Source organism: Eubalaena glacialis, chromosome 17 (genome assembly GCF_028564815.1).
Source record: "Eubalaena glacialis isolate mEubGla1 chromosome 17, mEubGla1.1.hap2.+ XY, whole genome shotgun sequence".
In the NCBI taxonomy this organism is placed as follows: Eukaryota; Metazoa; Chordata; class Mammalia; order Artiodactyla; family Balaenidae; genus Eubalaena; species Eubalaena glacialis.
Window position 1 is genome coordinate 31,070,951 of NC_083732.1, and position 18,023 is coordinate 31,088,973.

Here is an 18,023-nt window from a genome sequence, read left to right on the forward strand (position 1 = left end):
AAGGGAAAGTAGAAATGGAATTGGGACCTCAAAATGCAGATAAACACTTAAAACATTTCTCTGGAGATTTAATATGAGATTTTAAGTATTTTAAACTAATTTAAATATTGTAATTAGGTAAGTCTTTTTCATCTGTATTTCAAAAAATTCATTAATTAAAGTTAGCCAAAATTTTTACAAATAATCTTTCCATTGGTAAAATTTTCATTATTTATATTTGTTTTGAAATTTATAATTTATTTAAGCTTTTTAATAGTAATTCCAACAACTTAAAAATGTATTATATTCACTGAATAATTGGCAAAATAAAACATTTAATACATGTAGATAATTTGACCTAGCATGACAATTTTTAAATTGGAAGTTGAACCTAGGAATATATGACTCTCCCAAGATTACATAATGAACACAAAAATTGGACTAAATCCAGGCCTCCTAAACCAGCACTTGATCCATGTATAATACCTTATTTTGAAAAGAAAAAATAATCAATATATAGTAGACCATTTAAAATGGTATCTACCTAATGACCTAAATGTAAGACTGGAAACCATAAAATTCCTAGAAGAAAACATAAGCAGAACTCTCTTTGATATAAATTGTAGCAATTTTTTTTTTTGGAATCTGTCTCCTAAAGCAAAGGAAATAAAAGCAAATATAAACAAATGGAGCCTCATTAAACTTCAAAGCTTTTGTACAGCAAAGGAAACAACTGGCAAAACAAAAAGACAACCTACTGAATGGGAGAAAATTTTGCAAATAATATGACTTATATAAATGGAGTTACTATCTAAAATATTTAAACAGCTCATACAACTCAACATCAAAAAAAACAAACAACCCAATTAAAAAAATAAGCAGAAGACCTGAATAGATATTTTTCCAAAGAAGACATACAGATGGCCAACAGGCACAGGAAAACATGCTCAATATCATTAACTGTCAGGAACTGCAAATTAAAACTACAATGACTATCATTAAAAAGACCAGAAATAACAAATGTTGGCAAGGGTGTGGAGAAAATGGAACCTTTGTACACTGTTAGTAAGAATGCAAAATTGTGCAGCCACTATGGAAAACAGCATGGAGATTTCTCAAGAAACTGTAAGACCCAGCAGTTCCACTTTTGAGTATTTATCCAAAAAAAAACCCAAACACTAATTTGAAAACACTAATTTGAACACTGCACCCAGAGTTCCTAGCAGCATTATTTACAATTGCCAAGACATGGAAGGAACCTAAGTGTCCATCTACAGAAGAATGAGTAAAGAAGATGTGATATATATATATATATATATATATATGTATATATATATACACACACACAAACACACACACACAGTGGAATACTATTCAGCCATTAAAATAATATTTTGCCATTTGCAACAACATGGATGTAGTTGGAGGTTACTATGCTAAGTGAAATAAGTCAGAGCAGGAAAGACAAATATTATATGATATCACTTATATGTGGAATCTAAAAAATAAAACAAACTAGTGAATATAACAAAAGGAAACAGGATCACAGATATAGAGAACAAACTAGTGGTTACCACTGGGGAGAAGAAAGGGGAGAGTGGTAAGACAGGATAGTGATAGGGGATTAAGAGGTACAAACTACTTTGTGTAAAATAAATAAGCTGCAAGGATATATAGTACAACACAGGGAATATAACCAATATTTTATAGTAACTAGAAATAGAATAACCTTTAAAAATTGTGAGTCACTATGCTGTATATCTGAAAATTTATATAATATTGTACATCAAATATACCTCAATAAAAAAGGAAAAATGTTATCTAATATTAATAAAATTTTTTTCTTTTAAAATACAGCCCCCTTTGCCATTTCAAATACAGGCATCATCTTTTATACAAATGGAGTTAGCAGCTTCCAGAATAGCTTTATTTGACTGCTTTTAAAAGTAACTTGAATATTCATGAGATATTTTCTGACCAAAAATATTTTCTATGGATCTCAAATTCCCTATATTACTTACATTCCTTAACAGCCTCCTTAATATTATAGATATTTTTATAATGTAAATGAGAAAATTAATGCATTGTAAGCAGAAATTTAGTCAAATTCACTGTCACTGGGCCAAGGCTGAAGGAAGATTTTCTCTAGAGGAACTGAATAGTTATATTCCTCAGTAAGGTGAACATATTTTATGGATAGAGTTAAGTGAAATTCTGACAATATCCACACAGAAATTGTGTTCAGCTGTGAGTAATAGAGAACTAGAGGACACTAGTTTATAAAAATTTTCAGGTTTGTTTATGTTACATAATGAGAGGTCACATGGTCTCAGGTGAGGCCTCTGAAATTCTCCTTGCATTTTCCTTAGTTGCAAGATGCTTGCTTCAGCTCCAATATCTTATCATTGTTCTTGGTAGCAGGGAAGAAGGGATGGTGTGCGTATGTGGAAAGCAAAGATACTCTCAATGTTTTATCAATCAGAATGATGTCACGTGGCCACACAAGTAAGAGTTTCTGGGAAATGCAATTTTTAAACTGGCACATACAACACCCCATAAAATTGTGGTTTTGTTACTAAAGGAAAAGGAGAGAATTCATATTGCGTAGGCAACTAGCAACCCTTGCAATAAAATTATTTCCCACAGTGGACTTCTTTCCATAGCTCTTATTCTATACTAAGAAGTGTCAGTTACTCTATTTAAAAAAACAGAATATAAATGTATATATTAGAATACACCTTTTCCCCAACTTGTTTTCTCCTCTGTGTAATTTCTCAAGACCATTACTAGTCTTACAAACTATTATTATCTTTTCCTTACACAGTGTACTTATTACAATGTAGTTCTCATACAACTCACACAATAGCTATTAAAAAGCAATGTTTCTGGTACATGACTCTTTTTGAATTATGGTATTCTCAGGGTATATGCCCAGTAGTGGGATTGCTGGGTCATATGGTAGTTCTATTTTTAGTTTTTTAAGGAACTTCTATACTGTTTTCTATAGTGGATGTATCATTTTACATTCCCACTAACAGTGCAAGAGGGTTCCCTTTTTTCCACACCCTCTCCAGCATTTATTGTTTGTCAATTTTTGATGATGGCCATTCTGACTGGTGTGAGGTGATACCTCACTGTAGTTTTGATTTGCATTTCTCTAATGATTAGTGATGTTGAGCATCCTTTCATGTTTTTGTTGGCAATCTGTATATCTTCTTTGGAGTACCAAGATATTCATTGCAGCACTATTTACAATAGCCAGGACATGGGAGCAACCTAAGTGTCCATCAACAGATGAATGGATAAAGAAGATGTGGCACATGTATACAATGGAATATTGCTCAGCCATAAAAAGAAACGAAATTGAGTTATTTGTAGTGAGGTGGATGGACCTAGAGTTTGTCATGCAGAGTGAAGTAAGTCAGAAAGAGAAAAACAAATACAGTATGCTAACACATATATATGGAATCTAAAAAAAAAAAAAAAGGTTCTGAAGAACCTTGGGGCAGGACAGGAATAAAGATGCAGACGTAGAGAATGGACTTGAGGACACAGGGAGTGGGAAGGGTAAGCTGAAACGAAGTGAGAGAGTGGCATGGACATATATAAACTACCAAATGTAAAATAGATAGTGGGAAGCAGCTGCATAGCATAGGGAGATCAGCTCGGTGCTTTGTGACCACCTAGAGGGCTGGCATAGGGAGGGTGGGAAGGAAACACAAAAGGGAGGTAATATGGGGATATATGTATATGTATAGCTGATTCACTTTATTATTCAGCAGCAACTAACACAACAATGTAAAGCAATTATACTCCAATAAAGATGTTAAAAAAATAAAATAAAATATATTATTTTCTCAAAAAATAAAAATAAAATTAAATAAAAATTTTTTTTAAAAGTGATGTTTACACAGTGCCCTTGCCACACACATTAGAAGTTTAATAAGAAGTGATATTGTGCTACCCAGGAAGAATCTATTTTAAGCCCCAGCATCCAAACAAACACAACCCTTGCTTTAGAGAAGACAAAAAAAAAAAAAAATCAATCTATAGTCACGATGTATAGATGGTAACCAAAAGAAACCCACTAGTAAGGACTCAGTTTAGAAAAAAGCAGAGAAGGCAAGAAGTTGGTATGTCATAGGGCATAAAAAGAAACACAACTGTCCATTAAAATCAATTTGTAAAGTTTCTATTTACAGCAAGTTAATAAGCAAATTGCAAGAAAAGATCTTCTCACAGCACTTGAACAATTTGCTCTGATCCTTTGAAGAAATGTAAAGGACTGAGAAATGGAGAAACACCATCCAGTTCCCACGATCTTCTTCTCCAAAATGACAGGCTTCAGAAGAACAAAAACTGATTTATGTTTCATTCAAAATGCTCACAAGTGAATAAATCTGTCAGACCTACAGTCACATAGTTGAACTTTATGTAATGGGATTAGATGACAGATTGTGGAGAGCAACAATATGATGTAGGAGATATACTGAAAACAACCCTTTTTCCTACTAATGAACAATTTCCCTTTTCATACTATATTCTTTACTCAGTTTTATGAGTGATCATCATTCTGTCCAGAACAAAGATAAATGAAGATTAATAGTAGGTATATATTGTTACTTATATAAAATAGGAAGAAAGGCACTTTTTTGTGGGGTGAGGGGCATTTTAAAAAGTTCAAGGACTTTTCTGGCCCTGTTTTTCTCATGATGTCTTAAATCTATTAATCTTGATATGGCACCATGGTTCTTTCCTAGAATTTATCAGTTACATAAGAGGATTTATTACTATAAATAACTGTCAGAAAATAGTATTCTAAATGTGTAGACATGTCTTTGTTACATTTGTTATTTGACTAAATTATTTGTGATACCTAAGTGCCACATTAAAGTCACCATTATTGATTAAACTAAAAGAAATCTGCTAAAAGCGAAGCAATTGTAATCTGTATTGTAGTCATACTTATATCAAAGAGTCTGGGAAATAAAGTCTACAGTATATCTTGTTTGGTTTTGTTTTCTTTCAGTGATAGGAAATAATGGATTTTATGTGATACTGAAAGGCCTAGCTTGACCACGAACACAGATATATAAAAATCTGATTGAAGGAAATGAGTCTACAACCTCTTTCATACCTCAGAGTTTCCACAGCTTTGTTTTCAGTGAAGACTTCAGAAACTCTATACTGGCTGGGATACACATACCTTCAATGGACCCAATGGTAAGAAATGAATATTTGCTTTTTCAATAAGCAACAATGTATCATTATTGTAAAATTTTATCTCTTCCAGATATTTAAATCTAAATATATCCCTCAGTGTGTCCTGAAATATTCAAGATAATACAGCTTTTAAAAATAAAAATTATACTCTTAACACAACTTGAAATGTGTTTAAAACAATTTAATGAGGGATGCCTTCCAAAACATATTGCCCACTGGCTGGTGTTTTGTGGTATGTTTGACTACTGAGACAAGGCCAATGTAGTTGGATGAGTGAATGAAGAAGGAGGGTTATTTTGAGATAAGGGAAAGGGAACATGTGATTTGAGAAAGGGAACACAAAGGACAGATCATGAAGGGCCTTTTAAATCAAGTTAAGAATGTATGCTTATGCTGTTTATCTCAAGGGCAATGCTAAGGTAATCAAGGTGTTGATTCTGTTACAATCAGAAAGTCTCGCTTGAAGAAAATCCTTTGCCTATATGTGTTTCAAGACTATCAGCTGGTAAAAAAAAAAAAAGTTTAATATCTTTCTGGATGTCTAGATACCCCACATGAGGGTCAGGTCTGGTTCAACTAGAATTGTGGCTAAAAAATCCAATTTTATATTTAGGGTGGTCAAGACATTCAGAGGAGAAAAGAGCCAAAGAAACCAATTAAAACCAAATTATTTAGCAGCATGGATTGAAGTCAGGAAAACTTAGAATATTCTCAGATTCAAGAAGAATGAGTATGGATAAAACCAATAAAAACAAACAAGGATAAAAAAGGAGTCAAGAACATAAAAGTATACTGTTGATCACACATGAATGGGTAATATTTCTAATCTATCTCGATAGGGTTGGTAAAGAATACACTCACCACTCAGTGACCACATACCATGTACCCAGTACCTTTTCAATCTTCTTTAGAAAAAAATACCACCTCTGGCAGAGCAGCTATAATTAGGGCTATTTCTTTGTTGACTTTGTAGTAATCCACTTCAATCTTCTAGGATCTAGTTGTTTGCTTTTAAGGACAAAACTCATGAATTAAATGAGAATAAGATGGGACTACCACCTCTGAATCCTGAATTAGGTTTATGAGGGCAGCACTAATCTCTGTCATTCTACCTGTGATGTAGTATTATTTTTGTTCCAGCTTTACTGATGTATAATTTACAGATAAAATTTGTATATATTTAAGGTGTACATCTTGATATTTTCATATATGTATACTTTGTGAAATGATCACCACAATCAAACTAATTAACATATCCCTCATATCACATAGTTAGATTTTTGTATGTTTGTGGTGAGAACACTTAATATGTATTCTCCTAACAAAGTTCAAGTATACAACACAGTGTTGTTGACTATAGTCACCATGCTACACATTAGATCTCTAAGACTTACTCATCTTGTATAGTGGAAACTTTGTACCCTTTGACCAATATCTCTCCATTTTCCCTACACTTGACCCCTTGTTGCCAACATTCTACTCTCCTCTTCAATGAGTTTGACTATTTTAGATTACACATATAAGTGAGATCATACAATATTTGTCTTTGTATGTTAGGCTTATTTCACTTAGCATAATGTCCTCCAGGTTCATTTGTGTTGTCACAAATGGCAGGATTTCCTTCTCTTTCAGACTGAATAATATCCCATTGTTTGTATGTATATCATATCTTCTATCTCCATTTATCCATGGATAAACACATAGGTTGTTTCCATATCTTGGCTATTGTGAATAATGATACAATAAATATGGAAATGAGGATATCTCTTCAATATCTGTTCTCATTTCTTTAGATGACTACACAGAAGTGGTATTGCTGGATCATATGGTAGTTCTGTTTTTAATTATTTTTTGGGGGATAGCTCCATACTGTTTTTATAATGGCTGTACCAATTTACATGTCCACCAACAGTGTACAAGGATCACCTTTCCACCAAATCTTCTCCAACATTTATCTTTTCTTTTCGATAATAACCATTATAACCGGTGTAAGGCGATATTTCATTGTGGCTTTGATTTTCATTTCCTTGATGATTAGTGATGTTGAGCACCTTTTCATGCACCTGTTGGTCAATTTTATGTCTTCCTTTGAGAAATGTCTATTTAGGTCCTTTTCCCATTTTTAAAATTGGGTTATTTGTTTCTTTGCTATTGAATTGTGTGAGTTCCTTATATATTTTGGATATTATCCCCTTATCTGACATATGGTTTGAAAATATTTTCTCCCATTATATAGGTTGCCTTTTCATTTTGTTTATTATTTATTTTGCTGTAAATAAGCTTTTAAGTTTAATGTAGTTCTGCTTGTTGATTATTACATTTGTTGTTTGTACTTTTGGTATTATATCCAAAAAATCATTGCCAAAACCAATGTCAAGAAGCTTCTTCCCTACATTCTTCTAGGAGTTTTACGATAGCAATCTTATATTTAAGTCTTTAACCCATTTCAAGTTAATTTTTGTACTGTGGTGTAAGATAAGACTTCAATTTCTGCATGTGTTTATCTGGTTTTCCAAGCACTATTTATTGAAGAGACTATTTTTCCCTATTGAGTTTTCTTGGCATCTTTGTCAAATATATGTTGACTGTATGTGATGGCGTTTATTTCTGAGCTCTCTTTTCTGTTCCATTAGTATGTCTATTTTTATGCTAATACTATACTGCTTTGATTACTATATCTTTGTAGTATAGTTTGAAATCAGGACCTGTGATGCCTCTACCTTTGTTCTTTATTCTCAGGTTTGCTTTGGCTATTCAGGGTCTTTTGTGGTTGCATACAAATTTTAGGATTGCTTTATTTCTGTGAAAAATGCCATTGGAGTTTTGATACGGATTACATTGGGTTTGGATTATATGGCTTTGGATAGTACAGACATGTTAATAATATTAATTGTTCCAATCCATGAACATGGGATATCTTTCCATTTGCTTGTATCTTCTTCAATTTCTTTCATAAAAGTCTTGCAGTTTTCATGATACAGATATTTCAATTACTTGGTTGAAATATTTAATATTTATATTTTATATTTTTGATGCTATTGTGAATGGGATAGTTTATTTCTTTTGCAGAAGTTTTGTTGGTATACAGAAATGCCACTGATTTCTGTATGTTGATTTTATATCCTGAAACTTTATTTAATTCATTGATTATTTCCAACAGCTTTTTGGATTTTCTGCATATAAGATCACATCACCTGCAAATAATAAAAATTTTACTGTGTCCTTTCTTATTTGTCGTGACTATATCTAACTAGGACTTCCAGTACAATGTTGAAAAATAGTGGTGAGAGTTGCACCGTTGTCTTTTTGCTGATCTTAGAAGAAAAGCTTTCGATCTTTCACTGTTGAGTAGGATGATAGCTATGTCTTTGTGTTATATGGCCTTTCTTATGTTGAGGCATGTTCCTTCTATACCCAATTTGTTGAAGGTTTTATCAAGAAAGGCTGTTATATTTTGTCAGATTTTTTTTTTCTGTATATACTGAGATGATTATATGATTTTTATTCTTTCATTCTGTGAATGTGGTGTATTGCATTTATTGATTGCACATGTTGAACCATCCTTGCATCCCAGGAATAAATTCCACATGGTCAATGTATATAATTCTTTTAATATGTTGTTGAATTTGAGTTGGTAGCATGTACATTTTAACTATATTAATTTTTTCCTATCTATGAACACAGAAGGTCTCCATTTATCTGTGTTTTCTTTAATTTCTTCATTATTGTTTTATAATTTTCAGAATATATGTCTTTCATCTCTCTGGTTAAGTTTATTCCTAAGTATTTTATTATTTTTGTTGTTCTTGTAAATGGGATTGTTTTCTCAATTTCTTTTTTGTGTAGTTTGTTCTTGTGTATAGAAAAACCACTGATTTTTCATGTTGATTTTGTATTCTGCAACTTTACTGGATTTATTTATTATTTCTAACATTTTCTTTGTGGAGTTTTTGGGGTTTTTTATATATAAGATCATGTCACGTGGAAACAGGTAATTTTACTTCTTCCTTCTGATTTGGATGTCTTTTCTTTCTTTCTTTCCTTCTTCTGCTTCTCCTTCTTTTCCTCCTTCTTTTTGTACAATTACTCTGTCTAGAATTTCAGTACTATTTTGAAGAGAAGTGGAAAGAGTGGGCATCCTTGCCTTGTACTGGATCTTAGAGGAAAAGCTTTTAGGTTTTACCCCATCAATTATGACATTTACTATGGGCTTTTAAAAATTGTATTCCAACACTCTATTTTTATTTGTGGATAGTTATTAAACTGTTACTTTTGTGAGGGATGAGGGCTGGGTTGGAACTTCTTCCATCTTGCTGATGTGTGTGATATTGTTTTGGTTTACTATCTTGGCTAAGGTGGAGGAGGGTAGGGAGAGAGCAATTTCAGAGGTCTCCACTTGAACTTCCTTTCTGATAGTTTTTACCACAAAGGCCTAGAAACCAGTGTGGGACCTCCATCAAGTATCCACTCAAATTACATGTTTAAAATCCATGGAAATTGCCATGAGGTGGGTCTATGAACCCAGTGGAGCTACTGTGAAGCAGACATGGGACAAACTCAATTTTTTTAATGCATTCATATATTTTCTCACTGAAAAGTGGCAATTATGATACTTTATGTCCTAGGTTTTAAAGTCTCTATCCCAAGTTTCAGGGTTCAGTAGAATATTTGCTGTGGTTGTAAGTGCAAAGTTATTTGGCGCTATGGTATCCTTATAATTACTGAGTCCAATCCTCAACTTTTCTGACTTCCAACTATAGGAAATTTTCTTTATATGCTGCCGTGGAGCTCTTGGATTACATCACTTTAAGCTGATGACTGATTTTCCTTAAACTTTCATTGTTTCTCCCCATTGGATTGATATTGTTATTGTATAACAATATTGTGTATTGTTATTCTTTTTTATAGTTGTTAATACTCATTCCCCAACACCTGCCTCAAAGGTCTGAGATACTGTAGCTTCCTGAGCATCTCTTCTGACAATACCCCATGCCTGTTCAACACCATTAAAAGTTTTATCACTGCCACAGCATGCCAGGAACTATCAGTGCTACAGTGATGTATTTTTATTGCAAGCTGGATGATAAGCAGTTCACAGCTCTAAATCATTCTTTTCCTTAGTTCTGATAGAATATTTTGAAAAAATAATAGAAATAAAAGCAGACAATCTTGTTAACTGTCAGCAACTCTAGGGCTTTTGTTCTTAAGTCTACTGAAGGACAAGTGTGTGATTATTGCCTACAATTTATTTTGGATTGCTAAAAACATAAATTATCCTTGTTGACTCTGTCCCCTATAGGAAATGTGAGTTATATTTTAAGACATGCTACTTTTTGTCTAATTTTATTACCTGACTTTTTGTGTATTTATTTTAAAAATAAAGCATTAAATATTATTAACGCTTAGGAGAGTTTTTGTGGTTTTTCACAAAGGGTTATGTTTTATTTTTCCACCATCTATTTGGCTTTTTGCCATTATTTGCTTTTTTATTGTGTTGTATCAGAGAATCAAACTACAAAGAAGAAAAAAAAGTAATACCATCTTCATTCTTCAATTTAACCCTCTAATAAATTTTGTAAATAAGTGGGTATTGTCTGAAAATAATGAAAATAAAGTGAAAAACATACAGTCTAAGGATCAAATACATTTTTCATGAGATGCAAATATCTGTTATACTTACTCCCTGCTACAGATGTAAACTGGACTAAAAAAATTGGTGCAGTACAAATAGCAAGAAGTTTTGTTTTTGCTTTTCTTGATATTGATTTATATATTAAAGCAAAGTGTTTTTATTACAGTGTTTTATATAAGGAAAAGAGAGAAAAATTATTCATTCCTTTACAAGATCATCAACAATGATTCTAAGGAGTTTTAAAACCTTTAATTCATTTTTTAATTAGCCTCACAATTTTTCAAAGAACCAATCATAAAGAAAATCAAATTTCCTTAGAGTCAGCTCAGTATGGTATGGTATATGCTAACACACACAAACACATACACACACACACTGTATTTTGTACTTTATACTGTATTTTGTACTTTATATACTCCTATATTTGATATATTATATATTTTACTATGCTGCTACCTTTTATTAAAATGTATTTTTCACATGATAACATTTAGCAACATTATACAAGCAATTTTAAGTGGAAGACCTTCAATAATTATTAAGATAACTTTATAGCTTATTAGTAGAAGTTTTCTTTGAAAAATAAACATTTGAAGCCATGTGGAAAGAAAATTATTTGATAAATGTATATTGAACGATTTGGACTCAGTAGGGTGAATTTATAAAATATCTTTATCATTTTTTTTTAATACCAAAGCTTTCAAACAAACTATGTGTATTATTCTTCCATGTTCCCTGGATGAAATCTCAGTCAGATCCTAGTTATTAACAAGTAGCTTAATTTTTTTAGGTATTAAAAATTTCAGTCAAAAAAAAATTCCAATCCTGTCTTCATATCAAAATTTCAAATTCTCATGCTTGACAGCACAGCTTGTACCTTATTGTGCCATAATTCTGCAGTGGAGAAAGGAGTTCACATCAGTTTATTACCCTTTTCTTACTCTGCATCCTCTTCTATTCACTAGCTGTTTTTTCTTGCTCTTCTCAGAGGATCAGGAAGGAAGGGAGGGTGGATATTAAAGGGAAAATTTTATGCTTACCTTCTGTGATTTGGCTCTAAATGCAATCTTTTATATTGTCCTTCCTTCTGTAACTCCCTTGAATGGTATTGTCTCCTGTAGTGTGTTATTTAATACTACACCTTTTGTCCTGGTTTCATGCAGTGGATACCATGGAAGTCTTTCTTTTGGATCAACTCACCCCTTCTGGCAGATCTCCAGGTTTACTCCCTTTCCAGACAGTTCCACACTAGTTAACTTTTGTCAGTACACCTGGTTGATGGGAGAGGGAGAGCCACACACTTACTCCATCAATTTCCTGTCTCCTTGTTACTGAACTCAGGTTTGGCTGCTTACCAATCAAAAAACCAATACTCAAGAGACAGGTTTTGGTAGAAATTAAGGGTTGCTTTATTCAGAGGTCCAGCAACCTGGAGGAAGGTAGTTCCGTGTCCCAGACCAACTCCAAAGAGTCTGCTCAGCCATGACTGTTTTTAAAGAATCTCAGTGACTCATCAAGGCAGGAGGTTGTGTTCTGCATCATTTTCCATTTATGCAGACTGGCTGACTCCTCATGATCTTTCTTCAGATCTTATCTTGCCCTCGTGGTCTGCCGGCAGGATGGTGAAGCAGGCTTCTGGGAGTAGAGAGCTAGTCATTCTTTAACTACTTAATTCTACATTCTTACTTCTTTCAATCTAGGAAAAGAATCAACAAGTTAGCAAGGCATCCTGTGCATTCGGTGGAGCATTGGTCAGGAGTTAGGTTAAATTACCTAGTGATCTCATTCCTATAATTAAGTTATTTTAAGGTCAGAGGGGAAAAAAGTAGGCAGACAGGAAATGGGGAAAAGAGATTCTTTCAATCCTCACTTTGAGCTTTGGGGAAAGGGGAAAAAGAGGAAGGGAGATAACTGCAGGACGCTGGCAACCCTCACTAAACAGACCTCTCTCAATCTTTTCCATCAATTGCCTGACCTCAGTTTATAGTCTCTTGAGATGGAAAATGAGCTAAAGTTCGCAAAACCAATTTTATAATCTCTAAATCTCTATGCAAGCAAGCCCTGGAAATTTTAATTTCTAAAACTCTGAAGCAACAGGAAAAGTCACTTTTACAGTAGGAAAACTACACAGAGCACTCTGTTACATAAATATCTATATATCAATCTATCTAATCTTTATATATATACATATATGTATATATATTCTATTTTATATCATTTAAATTTATATAAATGTAAGTTTAACATCTTGGAGTAACTGGAAAAATTGCACTTAATATTCTATGTGTTATGGGTATAACACATCCCATGTAATGTATGGATCCTATGATATAGCTTATATGTGTAATATGTCTATATGTATGTAATAGGATGTTGTTTGTATACATATAGAATACACATAACACATAGAATGTAATAGATTATATATATTATTTGTTTCCATGCGAAATCTTACATATAACTTTATTTATTTATTTTTGAAACCCCCCAATTTGGGAAAAAATGTGATATTGAAATATACCTCTTTAAACTTGGGTTTTGCCGCACAAAAAATCAGTTTCAACAAGCTAGCTTTAAAAAGAAATTTTTTTCTTTTTATTTTGTGTGTGTGTGTGTGATGCTACAGAATCAGTTAAATTGACTAGTTTTATAAAGTACTTACTATGTAAGAATTTTTGTGTGTGTATGTTAAGTGCTGTGGTGGGTATACAATATAATCTTGAAATGACTAGAGGTATCAATTTTGAAATTGCCTACATAGAAATGCGATATTAAATCCATAAAAATATAAATAAAGTCTGAGAAAAACAGTATTAAAAAGAAAGCTGAACTCAAGGAGCAAATCTTGAGTAAATTCCACATTTGGGAAAAAGGAAAGTAGCCACCAAAGAGCAAAGGAGTGGAACTAGAATAGCGACAGCAAGAAGAAAATTTCCCCAAAAGTGAGGTGATTAGATACTGATATTTTGAGGCCCTTCCTTTTACAATGAGAACTTTGCATGAAGCCCTATTTTTGCCTGGTTGTATCTTGTGAACCATTGTGAGTATGTGTTATATGACTTGATAACATCCTAGACTGGAGAAAATATGTTTCCTTTGAGCAATATAATATAAAGTTAAAACTTTTAACCTGAGAATATTTTGTGTTTTACTTTATCAAGTTAGCTTGTTAACTCTAAAAATAAAACATGATTGACTTAACTAATTGCTCGTTATCCTTTAGCAGATTGGATCCTTTGTTGCCTTGATGTTTCTTACAAAATTAGTATTTCACAATAATAAAAATAATAAAACATAAAATATGTATTCTTTCCCATCCTCCTGCTCTTGTAAATATTGAGACAATTATATGCTATTCATGTCTCTTACAGATTTGACCCTTTGTTTTTGAATTTTGGTAAGCACATCTCCAAACAGGCATAAAAGTCAACACACACACACACACACACACACACACACTCTATTATTTGACAACATTTTGATGGAGGCAGGGCATCACTGAAATAAAACGTAAGAAAGGCTCCTTGTCCTTAATAGGGGAACAGAACTAACTCTTGTTACAAAAATGGGGAAGACAGTCCAGAATTAGATGATTAGGTGGGAGCTGGTCCTGACAAGGTGAACTATGACATTTGGAGAAGAGCAAGTTCATTGTGGGTTAGAGCGGCCATGGAGTTAAGATAAGGCACTGTCCCCTTATTTTATAGAATTCTATAGACTATAGCATATACTGAAGAAGTAGTGAGCTATGTTTGTGCCCTGTCCACACTGTGTGACCATGATAGCCCCATTTTTAAGAGCACAAGTGATGGAGTCAGAGCATACACTTTATACCTATAGAAACATGAGCAACTTACTAAGACTCTAAGCTGCAGGTCCCTTATATGTAAAAACTGAGCTAGTAGCAGTACCCACCTCATTCATCATTGTTTGTATTAAATGAGATAGATTATATAAAACACAGAACAATTCCTAGCATATTGTGAGAGCTCAATTTTTACCTACTGTTATTATTGTTAATGATGTTTTTTTTTTTTTCATTCCATCCCTTCTACCAATTTTTACTTTCAGGCTCTTATTATTTTTGGTCAATACATTATAATCACCTCCTATCCTTGTATATAATCTACAGACTTCCTCAGTTCATCATTCACATTGTCACTACAGTGACTTTTGTAAAAGTCAAATGTGATTATGTAGTTCCCTTGCATAAAATGCTTTACTTATTTCTAGTTCCTTACAAGATAAAATTTAAATTTCTCTGCATTGTTTTCAGGGCCCTCCATGAATGAGTTCATCTCTCCAGTGCATGCTTTTTGTTAGCCAGGCAAGACTACATATAGTTCACTGCAGGTTTATGTTGTCTCCATGTCTCTACACATCTTGTTTTCTGCACCTGAAGTGACAAGCTCCTTTGGGGTTTCTTGGAAGTCTCTCATGCATTCTCAAGAAACTAATTAAGCTTCATTTCCTCTGACTAAAGTCTCTCAATCTCCCCTGTGCCCTCATATATTTTGTATATGCCCTTAGGTTGTGCTGTTGGTTTTTGTCATGTGACTTACTTTTTTGTTTGTTTGTTTTTAGTTTCTATTTTCATTTGACTATAAACTCACTGAAGTTTATTCTTCCTTATCACACCCCCTGTTCATATGTATAGTGATTGGTATGATACATAGGTCATTTAAAATAAAGCCATTTTAGATAGGATGACTAAAAGAATGGACAAGTGGAAGAATGGAAATATCCCAAGTAGGAAAAACAATGTGGACAGGAAGAGGTAGTATGGGCAGTGAGGAAATGCTCTGGTCCACTGGACAGAGAAGGCAGTTATTGGTCACTTAGGCAGGTTCAGGTAAGTGGTTTGTTTTTAGGCTAGTTGGAAGATTTCATCTTTGATGAAAGCATAGTAAGGAACTATACCAGTCACTTGAAGAGAGCACTAACTTCATGAATTTTAGGAAGATGAATCTGGCAGTTTGTGTTATATTCTTGTGTCTTTTGATTACTGTTGTTTTCAAGAGATTTGATGCATGCCTACAGAAAGCTAGTCTTTGTAATCTTTTGAGCAAATTTAATATTTTCATGTCAGAGCCAATGGACTTCTCTGCATATTTAACTACTTTGCTGTATGTCAAAGGATGTACTTTTAAAATTAAACTTTTCCTCTTATTCCAAGGAATGTCTTACTAAATTTTGCACCAAAAATAAACAACCTAACTAATATACACTTGATATTCATAAAACGTAAGATTTCTGGTGAAATAACCCCTTTGTAGTAGCTTTTGCTACTATTCCACAACACATTTTTTAGTAAAAAAAAAATTGATATTTCCAAGAAACAATCAAATCATTTTTGGAGGTTCCATTAATTCTTTGCTTGAATATGAAAAGGACTATTCTATGCTTTAAATATCTACCAGCCTTTTTTTTCCCCAAAAGCAAGGGAGTACTATGATATGGAAAAGTCATTTTGGCTGTCATGGGTAGAATGGAGTGGATCTGGGTATGTGGTTCTGGAGGCAAAACAGAAATCAGTGAGGAGGTTCTGGTAATTAAGTACATTAATAACGTTATTTGCCTGGACAGTGTTGCTTTAGTAGATGCTATAGACATAGATGGCCTTGGGATACATTCTGGATGTAGAATTGACAGGACTTGCTTATGGATTAGAAATGAAGGGGGAATTAAAGAGAGGATTCAATGATCGTTTCTAAAATTTTGGATAGAGAGAATTGGTGGAGGATAACACAACTTACTGGGATTGGGAAGACAGGTAGAAGAGGATTCGGGAAAGAACTAATTTGGTCAGTTAGTTTTGAGATTTTGAGATGCCAATTATGTATACAAGTGGAGGGTTATGTTAACAACTTGTAATATGAGTCTTAAGAGTGTCATGTTGTTGCAGTAGTTACCTTTAGTTGCTCAATCGTAGTCAATTGTATGAATATATGACAACTTATTCATCCATTATTCTGTTTCTAGACATCTCAGTTATTTCCAAAGCAATGAACATTCATGTGCTAGCGTTTTTTGTGATAAATGTTTTCATTTTTTTTGGATAAATACCTAGGAATGAGGTTATTGGTTCATAGAGAAGATGCATTTAACTTGTTATGAAATTGCTAAACATTCGTCCAAAGAAGTTGTAACATAAAAAGTAGAGTATAACAAATAATATTGTTATTGTTAAATATAAGGCCTAACATTTTGTTATTTATTCATAATGCTAAGTGCAATGAAGGGGGCAATAAGAATGGATAACATATAGAGACATAATTTAGACCTTTGAGGATGATACGGGTTTTTATTTGAAATATTTTTTTTTAAACATCTTTATTGAAGAATAATTGCTTTACAATGGTGTGTTACTTTCTGCTTTATAACAAAGTGAATCAGTTATACATATACATATGTTCCCATATGTCTTCCCTCTTGCATCTCCCTCCCTCCCACACTCCCTATCCCACCCCTCTAGGTGGTCACAAAGCACCGAGCTGATCTCCCTGTGCTATGCGGCTGCTTCCCACTAGCTATCTATTTTACATTTGGTAGTGTATATATGTCCATGCCACTCTCTCACCCTGTCACATCTCACCCCTCCCCCTCCCCATATCCTCAAGTCCATTCTCTAGTAGGTCTGTGGCTTTATTCCCATCTTGCCACTAGGTTCTTCATGAACTTTTTCTTTTTTTCCCTTAGATTCCATATATATGTGTCAGCATACTGTATTTCTTTTTCTCTTTCTGACTTACTTCACTCTGTATGACAGACTCTAACTCCATCCACCTCATTACAAATACCTCCATTTCATTTCTTTTTATGGCTGAGTAATATTCCACTGTATATATGTGCCACATCTTGTTTATCCATTCATCCGATGATGGACACCTAGGTTGCTTCCATGTCCTGGCTATTGTAAACAGAGCTGCAATGAATATTTTGGTACATGACTCTTTCTGAATTATGGTTTTCTCAGGGTATATGTCCAGTAGTGCGATTGCTGGGTTGTATGGTAGTTCTATTTTTAGTTTTTTAAGGAAACTCCATACTGTTCTCCATTGTGGCTGTATCAATTTACATTCCCACCAACAGTGCAAGAGTGTTCCCTTTTCTCCACACCCTCTCCAGCATTTATTGTTTCTAGATTTTTTGATGATGGCCATTCTGACCGGTGTGAGATGATACCTCA

At 33.4% G+C, this 18,023-nt stretch overlaps 1 protein-coding gene across 1 annotated transcript in view; it reads left to right on the forward strand.

Annotated features, from left to right (window-relative positions):
• The window catches only part of CNBD1 (cyclic nucleotide binding domain containing 1), a 402,273-nt gene that overhangs the window by 282,794 nt on the left and 101,456 nt on the right, over positions 1 to 18,023 (forward strand). The window contains 1 exon segment of the mRNA XM_061171726.1: positions 5,009 to 5,202. Coding sequence (XP_061027709.1) covers positions 5,009 to 5,202 — 194 coding nt within the window.